At 55.6% G+C, this 15,500-nt stretch overlaps 1 protein-coding gene across 4 annotated transcripts in view; it reads left to right on the forward strand.

Annotated features, from left to right (window-relative positions):
* Positions 1-15,500, forward strand: part of LOC109307802 (phospholipid-transporting ATPase ID-like) — a 72,329-nt gene that overhangs the window by 30,263 nt on the left and 26,566 nt on the right. For all 4 annotated transcript variants that reach the window (XM_019531905.1, XM_019531902.1, XM_019531903.1 and 1 more), the window contains exons 5-11: positions 3,442-3,540; positions 3,975-4,036; positions 5,216-5,288; positions 5,443-5,513; positions 7,419-7,501; positions 11,027-11,185; positions 11,717-11,805. In XM_019531905.1, coding sequence (XP_019387450.1) covers positions 3,442-3,540; positions 3,975-4,036; positions 5,216-5,288; positions 5,443-5,513; positions 7,419-7,501; positions 11,027-11,185; positions 11,717-11,805 — 636 coding nt within the window. The remainder of the gene's footprint in view (positions 1-3,441; positions 3,541-3,974; positions 4,037-5,215; positions 5,289-5,442; positions 5,514-7,418; positions 7,502-11,026; positions 11,186-11,716; positions 11,806-15,500) is intronic.

A 15,500-nucleotide genomic window follows, 5' to 3' on the forward strand; every position in this document is an offset into this window, starting at 1 on the left:
AGGAGGTCCCTTTGTAGAAATCCATGGCCCACGTTGGCCCTGGGCTGCCTTTTGCCCCTATCTGATGATAATGTGCCTCTTCCTGAAGGCTGAGCTTATCTTGCAAGCCCTTATCAGGCCCTCTGCCCTTTGGCACGGTGCTAAAACAGTGATAAGTGCCATGAACTTTGTTGCTATCAAAGATCCTCATACCCTCAAGGGACTGATTATGTGGCCAGGTGCATGATTTAAGTTTAAGCTTCATTAGTCATCCAAGTGCAAACATGCCTGGAAAACCCTCCTGATGCGTTGCCCTTTTCCAGATGTCGTAGGGCTGGAGCCGTGGTGAAGCCACGGTGGTCCAGGAAACATGAGGCAGGCAAGGGGGTTTTTGGTGCAAAACTTCCCCAGACTGACTGAATAGCTGCCTCTCTATGCAGTTGGTCCTCCATAAAAGATATCGCCAATAAACCATTGCTTTCTATAACTTGACAGCTCAAAAATGACACTACATTTTTTTTTTTAAAAAACCTCCCCTTTTTCCAGGGGCAAAGATAAGAGATTTGGGCTAACAAAGCCTTTTCCAGGAAGTTATAAGAGCCTGAAATTAGAGTGAAAATCCTTCTTCAGTCATAAGTGTGGCATTGCTGCTATGTTACACCATGGCAGGGTCTTTCTGTGGACTGGATTTATGGTGTTTATGGGGTCCGTGCCTTAGCAATGTCTTTGGCTGACCAATTTAGGAGAGAGCTGTTATAAAAGAAGTGCGTGCTGCTCTGCCGCCTTGATACCAAGATGGACTCATAAAAGCAGCTGTTTTTTTTATGTGTCATTTTGCCCTCCCTCCACGAAAGCAATCGGGTTGTGCAGGCACTCTCCCCTCGCTCCAAGGACCTTGGCAATATTCACAGGATCTGGAATATGACGAGCGGTTGGAAAGCTGGCTCCCAAGCTGCAGTCCCCCCCGCTACGAGCTCGTCTTTGCTGGACGTGTGCATGTTTTAGCTCAGTCGGGATGCCTAACGCTGTGCAGGTCCCTTAGTGTAGACACGACCATACTCCTGTAAAGGTGCTTAGCACCATTAGGGTTATTTCCAGGTAGGAAAAGAAATAGCAATATCAGGATAGGTCTCCTTTGCACTAGGATCACTGCACCCTTGCTTTCTTCTGATGAAACTGTTTTGGTAAGGAAGAAAAATCCCACCCCCACTTCTTCCCATCAGCTGCTGGTCCCACCAGGGTCGGGTAAATGTAGATGATAGTCAGGCAATGTTGTCTGATGATCTACCTGCGATAATTAGATGAACGTGAGCAAGACTCATAAGAGCATATAAAAACATAAGACTTGTGATTTACTGGGTCGGATTGTGGGTCTGTCTTGCCCAAAATCCCGTGTCTTATAGGGGCAGAGAGCAGAGGCTGGACGGGGAGCGACTGGGTCTGAGCAGGGTTTTCCCCTGCTCCCCTCTCCCTTGCAGCCTCCAGCATTTCGGGTCCGATGCAGACGCCGTGCCCCTCACGCCTTGCCCAATAGTGACCGATGCCCCTTGCTTTCAAGCACGCGTCCCATCCCTTGGTGGGTCGGGCTACGCTCTCAGCTCCCCCGCGTCTGGAGGCCACGAGTCCCACCCCTCAGCGCCACGCTGGGTGGAAGAGAACGATCTCTGGTTCATTTTAAACCTACTGCCTACCCGGGCCCTATGGCGACCCCCCATTCTTGTCTAGCGAGAGATGGACCGTCATAAACCCCAGTGACTTTGTCTTTGCCGTGTAGTATATTGTAAGCCCTTCTCGTGACCCTCCTGCAAGCGTCTCTTTTCCAACTCCTCGGGCCTGGCCTCTTGAGCCTCTTGATCTTGAAATTTGCTCACATACAGCAAAGTCTCATAAAAAGCAGCCGCTGGGAACCAAAGGACCATCGCCAGCTCCCCGCCCCGAGAGGCAGTAGCTGGCTCTTTAAGGCTGTCATTTATTGCCGTGTTTAGACCAATAGCCCTTATTCTTCTTAACTGCTCTACTGTGCTATGGATGGGCTCGTGCCTCCCATTTCCTTTTTCTGACATGCGTTTTACACACTCGCACACAAGGCTCCCTTTGCTAGCACTGCCGCTATACTCCCGCTACCCCTATACATAGAAAAATGACAAAATTAAGTAGCCAGGGCCCAAAAAGTTGCTTGGAGAGAGATCAGTGCCTCAACCCACATGGTCTATGGAGCTTGCCTCTGGTTGGCACTGCCCTGGGCTGCCCTCAAGTCAGCAGATGCATCAACCTGTACTGATGTGATGACCCAAGAACAACACCCCCCTCCTGCATTTCCCTCTCCGTTCGCAGCCCTGGCCCCAGCTCTCCCACCCCCCGTGCTTCTTGGAGAGCTGTGCACCCCAGACCGTAGTCTGCTCCAGGAGGCTTGTCCTTAGGTCCCCCGAGTGTGTCCCCCTTGCACCAGCAGCTTTGCTATCATCCTGGCTTGCTCTTAAAATGCATCGTGAGTATGCACCAAAAACCAGAGGCCTGGGATCAAAACGAGCTCCCTCCACTGACGCAGGCTTTGCCCACTTCATGGGGCACCACAGAAGAGCAGGTGACCTGTGTTTCTGTAAGTGCCCGAGCATCCTGCACACTCGGGCACGATTGATTGTGTGATTTGTCATAAGGTCACGAGAGTGTAAGAGCTGCCATTTCCCAGGTTGGAGCACAGGTCCGTCTTGCCCCATCTCCATGTCACGACGTCGGAGAGCGGAGGCTGAAGGGAGGGCGATTTGGGTCTGAGCAGGGTTTCCCCCCGTTCCCCTCCGCTTGCAGCCTCCAGCACTGAAGACCAAGATCTGATGCGGGGGGCGGAGGCCGTGCCCCTCGCTCCCTGCTCGATAGCTCCCGATGCCGCTTGCTTCAAGGACGTGTCCGAGTCCTTCGTGAATCCGGTTGCGCGCCCAGCTCCCACCACATCCGGTGGCTGTGAGCACCACGCTTTAATGACGTGCTGCGGGGCGGAAAAAACCAAACTTCCTTTGGTTGGTTTTAAACTTTAGAAGTTTGCCATTGACTCTTCTTCACCCTTCTGTCTGTCAGCCCCTATCCCACATCCCTTCTCAGGTGTTTGCTCCCATTCTCCTTCTCTCGGCATTTCTTGAGCTCTCCTCAGGCCTTTGTCCAGCCAAAAAAGTTACCCTGGCTCAGGGAAAGCCAACTCCTGCCAACACCGGTCGTCTTCAGCACAGTGCGAAGAGACATGAGGTAGCTGTAATGCAAAAAACAAAGTGAAGAAAAACTCCCTCTGGAGGCCCCTGTTTTATGTCCCGAAGGAGCACAGGACAGGCAGGTTTTCCCTTTGCTTCTCCCAGGTCCAGAGGGTCTCCATCTTCACCTACCACGCAGGTGACGGCGGGGAGGGGGTGATGCTTTCCCAGCCGGTCTGTTCTCCGCTTGGCCCATCTTAACTCTGCCCGTCTCTTCCCGCAGCTCATCCCTGAGATCTCCTCCCTGGCCTGGTTTACGACTGTGGTGCCCCTCATCCTGGTGCTGGCCGTGTCTGGCGTCAAGGATGCCATCGATGACTTCGTAAGACGATGGGGGGGGGATCGCTGCCTCCCCATGCAGCTGGTGGGGTGTGGGGGGGTGGAGGCCGAGCCTCTAGTAAATCCCTGGGTTTTCACAAGTGCCGCGTGCCCAGAAGCTCCCCCCAACCTTTATGGGACTTGCTGAATTGGGGATCTTAGTGTGGTGCGTGCATCCGTGCTCGCCCAGTTGGAGGTGCCCCGGGGGGGGGCGTGGGGTCCCTGATTCACGGGCCCAAAGGCGCTGGCTGTCTTCAAGTGCAGGGAGCTACGGCAGGGGTCAAAGCGTACCGAGGATTCGGCGGGAGGAAAAGCACCGCGCAAGCGTGGTGTGTTCCTCTGGGAACCCCGAAACGGGGCTGCTTTACCCCCATGCACGTGCATTCAGGGGCCAAGAAGCGTCTCTCCCCCTCCCTGATTTGACTTTTGCCTTTTCAGAATCGGCACAGAAGCGACAATCACGTCAACAACCGCCCGGTGCAGGTGCTGATCAATGGCAGGTGAGGCTGGCAGCTGATGCTGTTGTTGGGGCACCGAGGGAAGTCTCCTACTCTTGCAAATCCCCCATCGCATCGGCCCTTACGGGGTCTGACCAAGCCCCAGCCGAAGACTCGGGAAGTTCTGTCCTGGCAGGGGGCTGTTCCTGGCCTCCCTGCTTGGCTGGTTAGAAACCACCTCCCTGGCTGCAACTTGAGGCCGTTACTCCATTTACAGTACGTCTCGGAGACACCGATGACTCCTTGCCGTGTCCCATGTGCCTCTGTTGGATTAATACCTGAGCGTTCAGAACAAGACGTGGTCAGCGAGCAAAGAGTTTGGTGTTAAACTGACAGAGACTGTGGATGGATGGAAGGAGTGATAGTGACTGGTGAGGAGAGGCTGAGGGAAATGGGCTGATTGAGTCTGCAGAAGAGAAGACTGAGGGGGATTTGATAGCAGCCTCCACCTCCCTGCAGGGGGGCTGCAAAGAGGACGGAGCTGGGCTGGTCTCAGTGGCGGCAGGTGACAGGACAAGGAGCAATGGGCTCAGGCTGCAGCAAGGGAAGTTAAGGTTGGACATTTGGAAGAACTAATATCCAGTGACCTAAAACAGTCTGGTCTCACTCACCCCAGACTGGACCTGGGCTGCAGGGGATCCTTCGCAGCTGTGGGTGCAGCAGGTCCAGGGCTGCGTGGCAATGTGGAGCAGTGTTTGGTGTCCTCTTGCTTGCAGCTGGAGGCACAAAACTGTGTTTGGGTTGCCATGATGGCTATGTCCATCACGGTCCAGGACCCCCAAAGCCTGCAGCAGGCCTCATTGCCCAACTTCCAGGCGCCCACTGGACTGCTGGTAGGCCCGACTGAACAACGTCCCAGGCTGTCTGTTTGCCATGCCTGGTCTAAGTCTGTCGGCTCAGGTCTGCGGTGGAGTTTTTCCAGTGTGAAGGAGACCAAGAGCAGCGGTGCAGGACTGTGGGCTCACCTGGCCAAATTGCATTTGCTCTTTTGTACCTGCTCAGTCCTGTCACGAGGTACACATGCCAGTTGGGGCACGAGCCCTGCAGGCGCCAACAGGCAGCTGGGCGTCTCTGCAGGCTGCTCTCAAGCACTGGTCCCACTGTGTGCCCATGGGCTTGGAGATCGCCCGGCTGCTGGGTGATCCGGGCTGTGCGTGACACCTGATGGGGACTTTCTTGCAGGTTGAAGGAGGATAAATGGATGAACGTCCAAGTTGGGGACATCATCAAGCTAGAGAACAACAACTTTGTGACGGTGAGTGCAGCCCTGTGCCGTGACCGCCGATGCAAGTAAGCCCGGGTGGGGGGACAGGACTAATAGGTTCAGAGACTGATGCGCCGGGGTCCTCTACCTTGAGTTTACACCCTAAAGCCCCAGGAGCTCACCCCCCTGCTTTGTCTGTGTCCAGGCTGACCTGCTGTTGCTGTCGAGCAGCGAGCCGCACAGCCTGACGTACATCGAGACGGCCGAGCTGGATGGGTAAGTGCTCCCGGCCCCGGCAGAAGGGGATGGGCAAGGCTAGGGCTTGCGTAGAAAGCCTCAAGGCCCAGATCCTGCTACGTCCGATCCCCAGCTGCTAACTCCCTGCTCCAATTTGTTTTTATCAGCAGGGCAGGGTGACCCTGGCTGCACAAGCCAGTGTATCATGGTCGTGTTTGCTAGCTGCAATGCCCTTTGCACCCTGCCTCTGTTGCAAGCACGCTCTGTTTTCCAGCTAGAGGACATGGTATGTGCAGCGTAATCTTTGCTGCTGGTGTGGTCCCCAGAGCATGCACGCATCTCGTCGTCCTCCCAAGCGTCGCGTCTCATCTTGGCTTTCCCACCAAGTGCGTTCTGAGTGCTCGAGGGAGGCGCGGCGGTTTAGCTCCAAAGGTTGCAGTGGATGTTGGAGGGAATGGCCTCGGAGCAAGAGGCGTCTCTCGCTGTGCCAATAGCCCTCATGGCAACAGCTTTCCCACGAGGAGTGACCCTCTCACACTACCTGGTGCCTGCGCCTGCTTTTCACCAGTGGCAGGAAACTGAATTACTCTAATGACCCTCAGTGTTAGCTTTAAAATTTGTGGTTCTTCTGTGCACCCCCGCCACTGTCAGCATTGAGGTCAGGAGCTGCCGGTGTTACCCATGTGCCCACGGTATGGGGCTGTGTGTATAAGATGCAAGCGCCCATGTGCCACGAGGGACATTTCATAGGATCACAGATACTGAGGGTGGAAGGGAGCTCAGGAGGTTGCATCTAGTCCAACCCCTGCTCCAAGCAGGACCGGCCCCAACTACATCCTCCCAGCCACGGCTTTGTCTATCCGGATCTTAGACACCTCCAAGGATGGAGAGTCCCCCACCTCTCTGGGGAGCCTGGTCCAGTGCTTCACAGTGAGAGAGTTTTTTCCCAATATCCAACCTCAACTTCCCTTGCTGCAGCTTGAGCCCATTGCTCCTTGTCCTGCCATCTGCCCCCACTGAGACCAGCCCAGCTCCCTCCTCTTTGCAGCCCCCCGGCAGGGAGGTGAAGGCTGCTCTTCAATCCCCCTCCCTCGTCTCTTCTGCAGACTCAATCAGCCCAGTTCCCTCAGCCTCTCCTCACCAGTCCTGTCCTCCAGCCCCACAACCATTTCCATTGCCGTCCACTGGACTCTCTCCAATGTGTCCACATCCTTTCTGCAGTGGGGGGGCTTGTTTCGATGCTTCCCTTCCCAAAGGCCTGCCAGGAGTCTGGGGGCAGCAGTTAAAATCACCCTCTTCTTTTGGGCCCAAAGCTGCCCTCTCTGGACTTGGCCACAGAGAGCAAGCCCCAGCCGTGGAGGCTGGCCCTGCCCCATCTGCCCAGAGGCTGTGGCAAGACCAGGGTGAATCCCACCCCTGGCCCTGGAGGCTGCTGAGACCCTCCCCCTAGCAGTGCCCGAATCTGTGACTATCCCACATAAGTGCTGGGGTTAGAGGGCGATTGAGAGCACATATGGTGGGGTCCAGGGCCCAGCTCCATCACCTCCCTGGCTGGCAGCCCCAGGGCTGCAGCATCTTCTGCAAGCCCGGAGCAGCCAGGCCTTACAGAGGTGCCCGGATGTCACAGGGCTGCGCACCTGACTAGTCTGGGGCTCTCCCGGGAGCTGGTGCATGGGGCCAGACCGCTGCTTTGTGGTGCTGGGGTGGGAACTGGGATCCTCTGACCATGATCTTCTGGCCATGAGCTCCTGAGGCCTCTGGAGCCACTTGAGGCAGCAGCAAAGGCTGGTCTTGCACCTCTTATGGCCGGGCAAAACAGCCGGTGGTTTGCGCTGTAGTCAGAGAGCTGCCAGGCTCTGTGCTGGCCCCAACCCACTGGAGGATCAGGGAAACCCCTGGTTGTGCAAGCATCTGACTGGTGCTTTTGTCTCCTGTGATTTACAGTGAAACCAACCTCAAGGTGAAGCAGGCGCTGACGGTCACTGCGGAGATGGGAGAGGACCTTCAGAAGCTGACTGATTTCAATGGTGAGTGCCCATGGCCGTGGAAACCTCCGCATCTTGCCTAGGATGCTGAATCCCAAACTAAAAATCACAGTGGCCTAGAGCGGTGGGGCTGGAAGGGAGCTGCAAAAGTCGCATCTAGCCCAGCCCCTGCCTTGTGCAACCCAGCCCCTAAGCAATACGACACAGTTGCCCCGACACAGCCCCAGGCATGACACCCGGCGCTGCTCCAGAGAAAGTAGGGGGCCGTGGCTGCCAATGTCCTGCTGCTGCAAAGGTTGTTAATAGCTCCAGAGACCCCAGGCAAAGGCTGTGCTCCTGCTACAGAGGAAAGCAAACCTCTTGGTCTGCACCAGGGAGCCGCCCCAACTAAACCATCCTAGCCGAGTATCCACCTTGAAAACTCCCAGGGATGGATATTGCAGTGTCTCTAGACAGCCTGCTCCAGTGCTCAACCCTCCTCGGAGTCGAAATGATCCTCTTCATCTCCATCCTCAGCTTCCCCTGCTGCAGCTTGAGGATGTTGCTCCTCGTCGGGTCCCCTGCGGTTACAGAGAAAAGCCCATCTCCATCCTCTCTGTCATCCCCCTTCAGGGATTTGTGATCAAATCCCCACCTCAGTCTTCTCTTCTCCAGGTTAAATAACCCTGGATCATTAAATAACCCTGGATAATAATTCAGCCTTTCCTCATAAGCTACCTCCCAGGCCCCTACTCCTTTTTGTAGTCAGACAATCTCCAATCTGTCCACGTCCCCTCTGGAAACGCAGGGCCCAAAACTGGATGCGACGCTGCAGGTGCGGCCTGAACGGAGCAGAAGAATCCCTTCCCTTGACTTACAAGTGACAATCCTGTTCATACAACTTGGGATGCTGGGTTGTATCAACCAAAAAAACCCCCAAAACAAAGCACAACAAAGCCGTTTTGCCCCCGGCTGCCCTGCGGCAATAATGCAGTGGAAGCCCAGCGAGCCACAAAACATGTCCCTGCCACGTTGCACATCCCCTGGTCCTTCATGTGAGGCAAATAAGAGGCTTGATCCTACTGAACAGGCATTTGCATCCCAGTGGCCACGGTTAGCACCACCTCCTCCAGGCCCAGAAGACTATGGAAGCAATGGTCAACACGCGCGGCACGCTTCCTTGGCTTTGCTTTCTCCGACTTAAATGTGTAGCATCAGGGCTTATAAAACATCTGTGCCCTAGCAAAAGAAAGAGGCCAGTGCATGCACGGTTCCCCTTCCACCCAGTCCTCAGGGCTCAGGTGCTCGTACAAGCCCTCCCTGCAGAGGCAGGACGCGCTGGGTTTTTGGGGGGGGATGTTAAACTCACTTCCCCTCCTGGATCACGAGATCTGGGCTGTGTTGGGCTTTGGATCACAGCAAACGGAAGAACTGCCATTCCCTGGGTCGGACCCCCGGTCCGTCTTGCCCAGCCGCGCGGCGGCAGAGCGGAGGCTGGCAGGGAGAGTGACCTGGGTCTGACCAGGGTTTTCCCCTGTTCCCCTCTCCGGCATTTAAGGTCTGGGAAGCTCTGATGCAGAGGCTGCATCCTTCACTCCCATGTTGGTGCAAATGCAACCGGCACGGGTGTGAGCTGTGTCACTACCACCTCTCTGGGAGGGGCAAAGCACCACAGTGGGTGTGCATATGGAGAGGGCCGGGGCGGTGCGGGCAGGCCCCTGTAGGGACTTTCCGTGAGCACTGGGTTCTCAGGAAGTATCTGGAGATAAGGAGGGAAAAAAGGAAATGAGTGTTTGTGAGAAAAACGAATGCTCCTGCTGATTTGAGAAGTCCTGTGGAGTTGGGCTGAGAGATGCCGGGGTCATCTCTGGCTGTACCGCCCAGCTCTGGGGTCTTGCACAACCACCTTCTCACGCTGCGTTGCAGTTGCACGGCAGCTCCGTCCTCTCCACATCCCCGCATTAAAATCTCTGAAAACCAGAGACAACGGGCGGCTGTGGCAGCAGTATCCACCCTCTGCGCTGAACCCATGGTGGTCAGTCTTGACCGTCGCTTCGCGGAAGTGACCCTGGGGTCTAGCCGAGCCGCCATGCTGAACTTGAACTCTGTCGAGGCCGCTTGACGAAATGACATTTCTGCACCAGGATCATTTGACTCAGCCTGTTGCTCAACATCCTCTGCAGAGGTGCAGATGGGAGAGAAGTAGGGCTGGAAGGGACCTCCATTGGAGTCCAAGCTCTTCTCCAATTTATTTCATTTTAAAAGGCTGTTTAGTTCAGACGGGTAGAGCGTGCTGCTAGTGCACCCACAGTTGCAGGATCTCTGGTCGGACTAGATGATCCCTTGAGGTCCCTTCCAGCGTCACTTCTCTAGGAAAAACGTTCTGTGAAAAACCTTGCTGTAAATACTTGTAATGTTTCCCAGCCTTACTTATATTTGGAAGAGTGCCTGGAATTAGCTCTAGCCTCACTTTTCCCCAGCTAATCTCAGCGCAAGTACTCCAGTATTTATGCAGTTCTTAACTGAAGGGCTTCCCAGGACAGGAAGAGAGCAAAAGGCTGAGTAGCTAATAAAGGCAGTGGATCAAAATGCTTTACGGGGAGCCTGGTGTGTGTTGGTCCACGTAGAGAACTGCTTGCAGCGCGATGGCTGTCCTGTGCTGTTGGGTATCAGGAAGCAGGAGACGGGAGAGGAAGCGATACGACGGGCTCAGTCAGCTCTCGCCAGCTGCGCCTGCGCGGCACGGTCTTTGGCAGTTTTTGGGTGACATGGGTTCATTTGGGGATCCAATAAGTTCCCGTGGGTTACTGTGCTCAAGGCAGGAATTGCTGGATCCTTGGGGACCAGCAATGATCCTTGGGTACCAGGTGCAGCCTAAATAGTCTGCATAAGCCATGCCTGAACAGAAGCATCGACTTCAGGATAAAAATATCTGGTCTTGATTTGTTGAGCCCTCTCATGATGAAACTGCTCAGTGGTTAATTGCCCTCAGGGTTACATTGGTGCACTTCTCTCTACATTAGTCCGGCTTCACCTCCCAGATCTCAGCTTGGCTTTGTCTCTGCTGGACGGTACAGCCCTCTTCCTTTCTGTTTCGGTTCCCCAGTGCAGACGGTTGTCGCCCCACGACCTTCTCCTTGATGAGTTAAATAGATGGAGAGGGTGCCTGCATTGCACGTGGCAGCGTTGTGCGGGGATACCTGGGCAGCCTAAGCTCAGAGCTCTGCTCATATTCAATAGCCAAAAGAAATCCAAATGCCGAAGGGATCCAACCGAACCCTTGGGTTTCCATGTGAAGGTAGGGTAGGTCACAGAAATCATAGAGAAGTGGGGCTGAAAGAGACCTGCAAAGGTCACTTCTAGCCCAAGCCCTGCCTGAGGCAGGATCAGCTCTGTGCAAACCAGCCCAGACAAAGCCATCATCCAAACTTGCGGTACCCAGGAAAAGCAGCGCTTCCAGCATGAACGATGGGGGCCAGGAGAGCCGAGGCTGAAACGGCCCACGCGCAGAGTGCGGCGAGGGATGCCGCACATTCGGGCCGAGGCCTTGCTAGTCCAAGCAACGCGCCCGTTGTCTTCTACCCACAGGCGAAGTCAAATGCGAGGCGCCCAACAACAAACTGGATAAGTTCATGGGGACTCTGACAGTCCACGGCGAGAAATACGCCCTCGACAATGAGAAGATGTTGCTGCGAGGCTGCACCATCAGGAACACGGAGTGGTGCTTCGGGCTGGTCATCTTTGCTGGTAGGTGGGAGCGGGGAGGAGAGCGGTGCCCTGCGAAGTGCAGCTCCGGGGGAGGGGAGAGCCGACGTGCCCCCTTTGGGAAAGCTGTTTGCACCGGGCACAAAATCGCGTGTCGGGGCTGGTCGTGCTGTGTGCGCCCTGCAGCAGACTGGGGAAGGGGCAGGGGGCAGGAAGCAGAGCAGTAGATTGGGCAGAGAGCACAAGACCGGAAGCAGAAAGCAGAGCAGGGAGAGGGCAGGGTTTGGCAGGGCACTTGGAGGGTTGCGGGGCCACCTTGTGCCTCACCTGCCTGAAACGGTACTAAATGATGCATCGTCCTGCTTTGAGCAGGGGGTTGGGTTAGAAGTGACCTCCTTGCTCTATGCCTCTACATCTCCATCTGTATTATGGGGATAACAGCACATACCCACCTCCCCGCAGGGCTGTGAGGGTCCACTGCGGTTTGCAAAGTGCCCGGGAGCCGTGGAGGGAGGCAGCTTGAGCTGGGCTGAGCGTGACCGGTGTGAATCACGGCTGTGTTTGCTTTTCCAGGGCCGGACACCAAGTTAATGCAGAACAGTGGGAAAACAACATTTAAACGGACGAGCATCGATCGGCTAATGAACTTCCTTGTGCTTCTGGTGAGTCCCGCCTGCAGATGAGCTCAGTGCTTAGGCATGCCCCTGCCCCCCCGTGCGAGGACACTGATAGCGGCTCTTGAATCTGTCGCCAGCTCTGGAAAGGCTCGGTCGTTAAATCAACAGCGTCGAGGCCCTTTCCTCTTGGCTTTTCATCTCCTGTGCTATTGCTCTGCAGGAGTCCCTTTGAAACCTGCCCGTGCCATCTCCCTGGCGGGGTGGGTGGCTTTCAGTTTAAAACAACACTAATGTTTCCTTCTCTCTTTCCTGCTTCCTTGATATCTTCAGTGACGGCGGCTCAGCTCTTGGTAATCAGGTTGGTTCATTTGCCTGGCGCTCTCCGCTTCTCCGTGTAAAATAGCAGGGGCTCAGTAATAACCCGAGACTGGCACTTTTTGCCAAGCATGTTGGGAAGCATGGAGCAGCTCAAGGAGGGTAGTCCCCGTTGATGGAAAGTGGAGAAAAGGACCTGGGGTGACAGTGGACAATAAGCTAGGTATGAACCAATTCCTCCTAACCCACATCTGCAATAGCAGCTTCAACCCGTGCCTTTCGCAGCATGCACTGGCCGACTTGGCTCTCTCGGCAATAAGCCACGGCTGAAATGACATTACAACAGAGCTCAGACCAGCTACCTCAGGGCCATCGCAGGGGTCTGCAAATCTTGCGACTACCTGCTTTAAATCCATTGCTACGCAGCAGCTCCAGTGGTGTGGACGCCTGGTCCCAGCCACCACGGCTGCTTCGCACGTGATGGTAGATCAACCCTCCACCCCGCTGGTAGAAGAGCTCCTGCTTAAATATGGCCAAGTCGGCCCCTCCACGAGACCTTTGCCAGCAGCTTTTTCTTTGATAAAATAGCTTTTTCAGCCACAAACACAGGGGATGAGATTCTGGGTGTAAATCAGTGATGTCTCAATGGTGTTTCTCCAGCTGAGCCTTGCCCAGCTCTTTGGGTCTCTTTCCTTCTCTAAAAGGACTTGGGAGAGAAGTGAAGCCTGTGCCCCAGCTTGCACGACTCCCCCCAGATGCTTGAGCTCAGATTAATTCACCTCTGGCAGCAGGTCCTTGTCCTTTCTGGCGTGAGGCGGCAGCTGCCACAGATGTTCACCTCTGGAGCGTGTCGGGGGCTGGATAGCTCATGCTGCTGCTTGTCGGGGCTTGTGAATGAAGATCTGATGCGCGCCGGCCCCAGGCGTGGCACTGGGGTGGACTCCGGTAGTGACTGCTGGATGGGGACTGAAGGGGGTCACGTCTCTATGTCACCACAGGCAGCTGTTGCATCAGGGTGAATGCTGAATCTGTGGGAAACTTGCACTCCCTTCAGCCTGCCCTGGGGTCAGAGTGCCTCTGCTCTTCTGCCTCTCAGCACCCATGCATGGTTTCATGCATCCCTTTCTGGCCATCCATTTAGCATGGAGCAATCCCCTGCACCGGTGCAGGCTGGGGTGACGGGCTGGGCAGCAGCTCTGCAGAAAAGGACCTGGAGGCGACAGTGGGCAATAAGCTGGATATGAGCCAGCAGTGCGCCCTTGCTGCCAAGAAGGCGACCGGCATCCTGGGCTGCATTGACAGAAGCGGTGCTGGCAGATGGAGGGCAGTGATTTGTCCCCTCTATTCAGCACTGGGGAGGCCACATCTGGAGTCCTGTGTCCACCTGTGGGCCCCCCACGACAGAAAGGATGTGGACAAGTTGGAGAGAGTCCAGTGGAGGGCAATGAAAATGGTTGTGGAGCTGGGGGACAGGACTGGTGAGGGGAGGCTGAGGGAAATGGGCTGATTGAGCCTGCAGAAGAGAAGACTAAGGGGGATTGAATAGCAGCCTTCACCTCCCTGCCGGGGGGCTGCAAAGAGGATGGAGCTGGGCTGTTCTCAGTGGGGCAGATGACAGGACAAGGGGCAATGGGCTCCAGCTGCAGCAAGGGAAGTTGAGGTTGGATAACAGGAAAAACCTTCTCAGTAGGAGGGTGGTGAAGCACTGGAACAGGATCCTCAGAGAGGTGGTGGCGTCTCCATCCTTGGAGGTGTTTATGACCCAAGTAGACAAAGCCCTGGCTGGGATGATGTAGTTGGGGCTGGTCCTGCTTGAAGCAGGGGGTTGGACTAGGTGTGACCCCCTGAGGTCCCTTCCCACCCTCCTTGTCTATGATTATATGATCCAGAGCCAGGTCCTGGGGTCTTTGCTCAGACCATGCTTAGCTGTTGGCTTCATTAAAAGTCAGAGCTACGGGATGGCTACATGGCTTAAGGCGGCACCCTGTGGAGAGATCCCCGAGTGAGCTCCGCAGCCAGGAGCAGCAGATCTGCACCTCGGCTTCTTGCACGTGTGCGTCAGAGCTAATGAGCTGGGGCGTGGGGTGGTGCAGCTGGCCTAGGCATTAGTGTTCACAGAGCTAGCTCAGGTGTCTGCACACAGCATGGTTCTTGCACTGTGTGTGCACAGACCCCGGTGTTATACAGCTTGCACATCCCTGGGCAACTGGCATGGGTCAGACATATAGGGGGAAAGGAGGGGACTCTATTCAAAGTCCTTAAATACACAGCCTGTGTGACGAGCAAGAGGACAGATGTATTATTCAAGCCAAGCACCCTGGTGTGGGGCAGGCATGTGACCTGTTAAGTCCCTGCTTGCCTTGTTTTCGGCAGTGAGGCTGGAGGCGCGGGCTTCTGGGATGGATGCGCAAGTGGATAGGGGGGCTTCCTGAACATGCAGGATCCTTGCTAGCAAGAGCACAACGCACACCCCAAATGCCAGGGAGAGGCAGCAAAGGGGCAATCAGAGCAACAGGCCATGAGGTGGTGGCAGGCCAGAGGTGGGAGAGGCGTGAAGGGCCAGGCGAGATCCCTTGGGGGTGCTGGCAGTGGGAAGGAGGGATGGGGCAACGGTGGAGCTGCTGATTGTGATGCTAATTGTGGAGCCCCGAAGTTTGCCTTTGCTCAGGGGTTAACCCCTCCTCTTCTACTTCCACATGGGCCTTTTCTTTCATGCAGCAAGCGGCGGCTCATTGCATCGTCCTGGGTCCTTTGAGGCTGAGGGATCAAGTCTTGCCTTTCTCTCTCTGTCGGGCATTTTTAAGGCACCTGGTACTTAGCTATTTAAGTATAACTCAGTTTTTCAACCCCTCGCTGCTAAGCAGTTCTGCTCCCACGGCCAGCTCCTTCCTGCTGCATCCTCGGACAGGGGAGGCGGACCCGAAGCGGAGGTAGCAGGTTGCGCTGCAAAGCCTGGATAATGCACAGTGCTGCCCTTTGCTGAATCCAGCTCGCAGCTAAAAATAATCTTATTGCAGGTGAAACCAGTCTGGCTCGGGCCAAATGCCAGGAGGGGCTGCTCTGTGTGTAATGGTCTGTAACTCTTCCAGGCGCAAAGTAATTATTAAGCAGGGCCTGCTGTCCCTGTCCCAGTTCAAGGCAGCCCCTTTTGTGCTGTGAATGGGATGGGGCAGAAGTACGCAGGCATTCGTCGTGTTTGGGAAAGGCTTGTCTGCGGCTCCGATTGCCGCGAGGGAAGCCCGGCCCTTCCTTGAGAGCCGAGCTGGACGTTCGTGTCCTGCAGCTGGGGACGCGCCGTCCAGCAGGATGGAGCATCCTTCGTGCGAGGGTAGGTTTAGATTAGATATTAGGAGGCGCTACTTCACAGTCAGGGCGGCTAGGGCCTGGAACCGGCTTCCAGGGGAAGTGGTGCAGGCTCCTAGCCT

The sequence above is a fragment of the Crocodylus porosus genome, unplaced genomic scaffold (assembly GCF_001723895.1).
Source record: "Crocodylus porosus isolate Cpor-Errol unplaced genomic scaffold, CroPor_comp1, whole genome shotgun sequence".
In the NCBI taxonomy this organism is placed as follows: Eukaryota; Metazoa; Chordata; order Crocodylia; family Crocodylidae; genus Crocodylus; species Crocodylus porosus.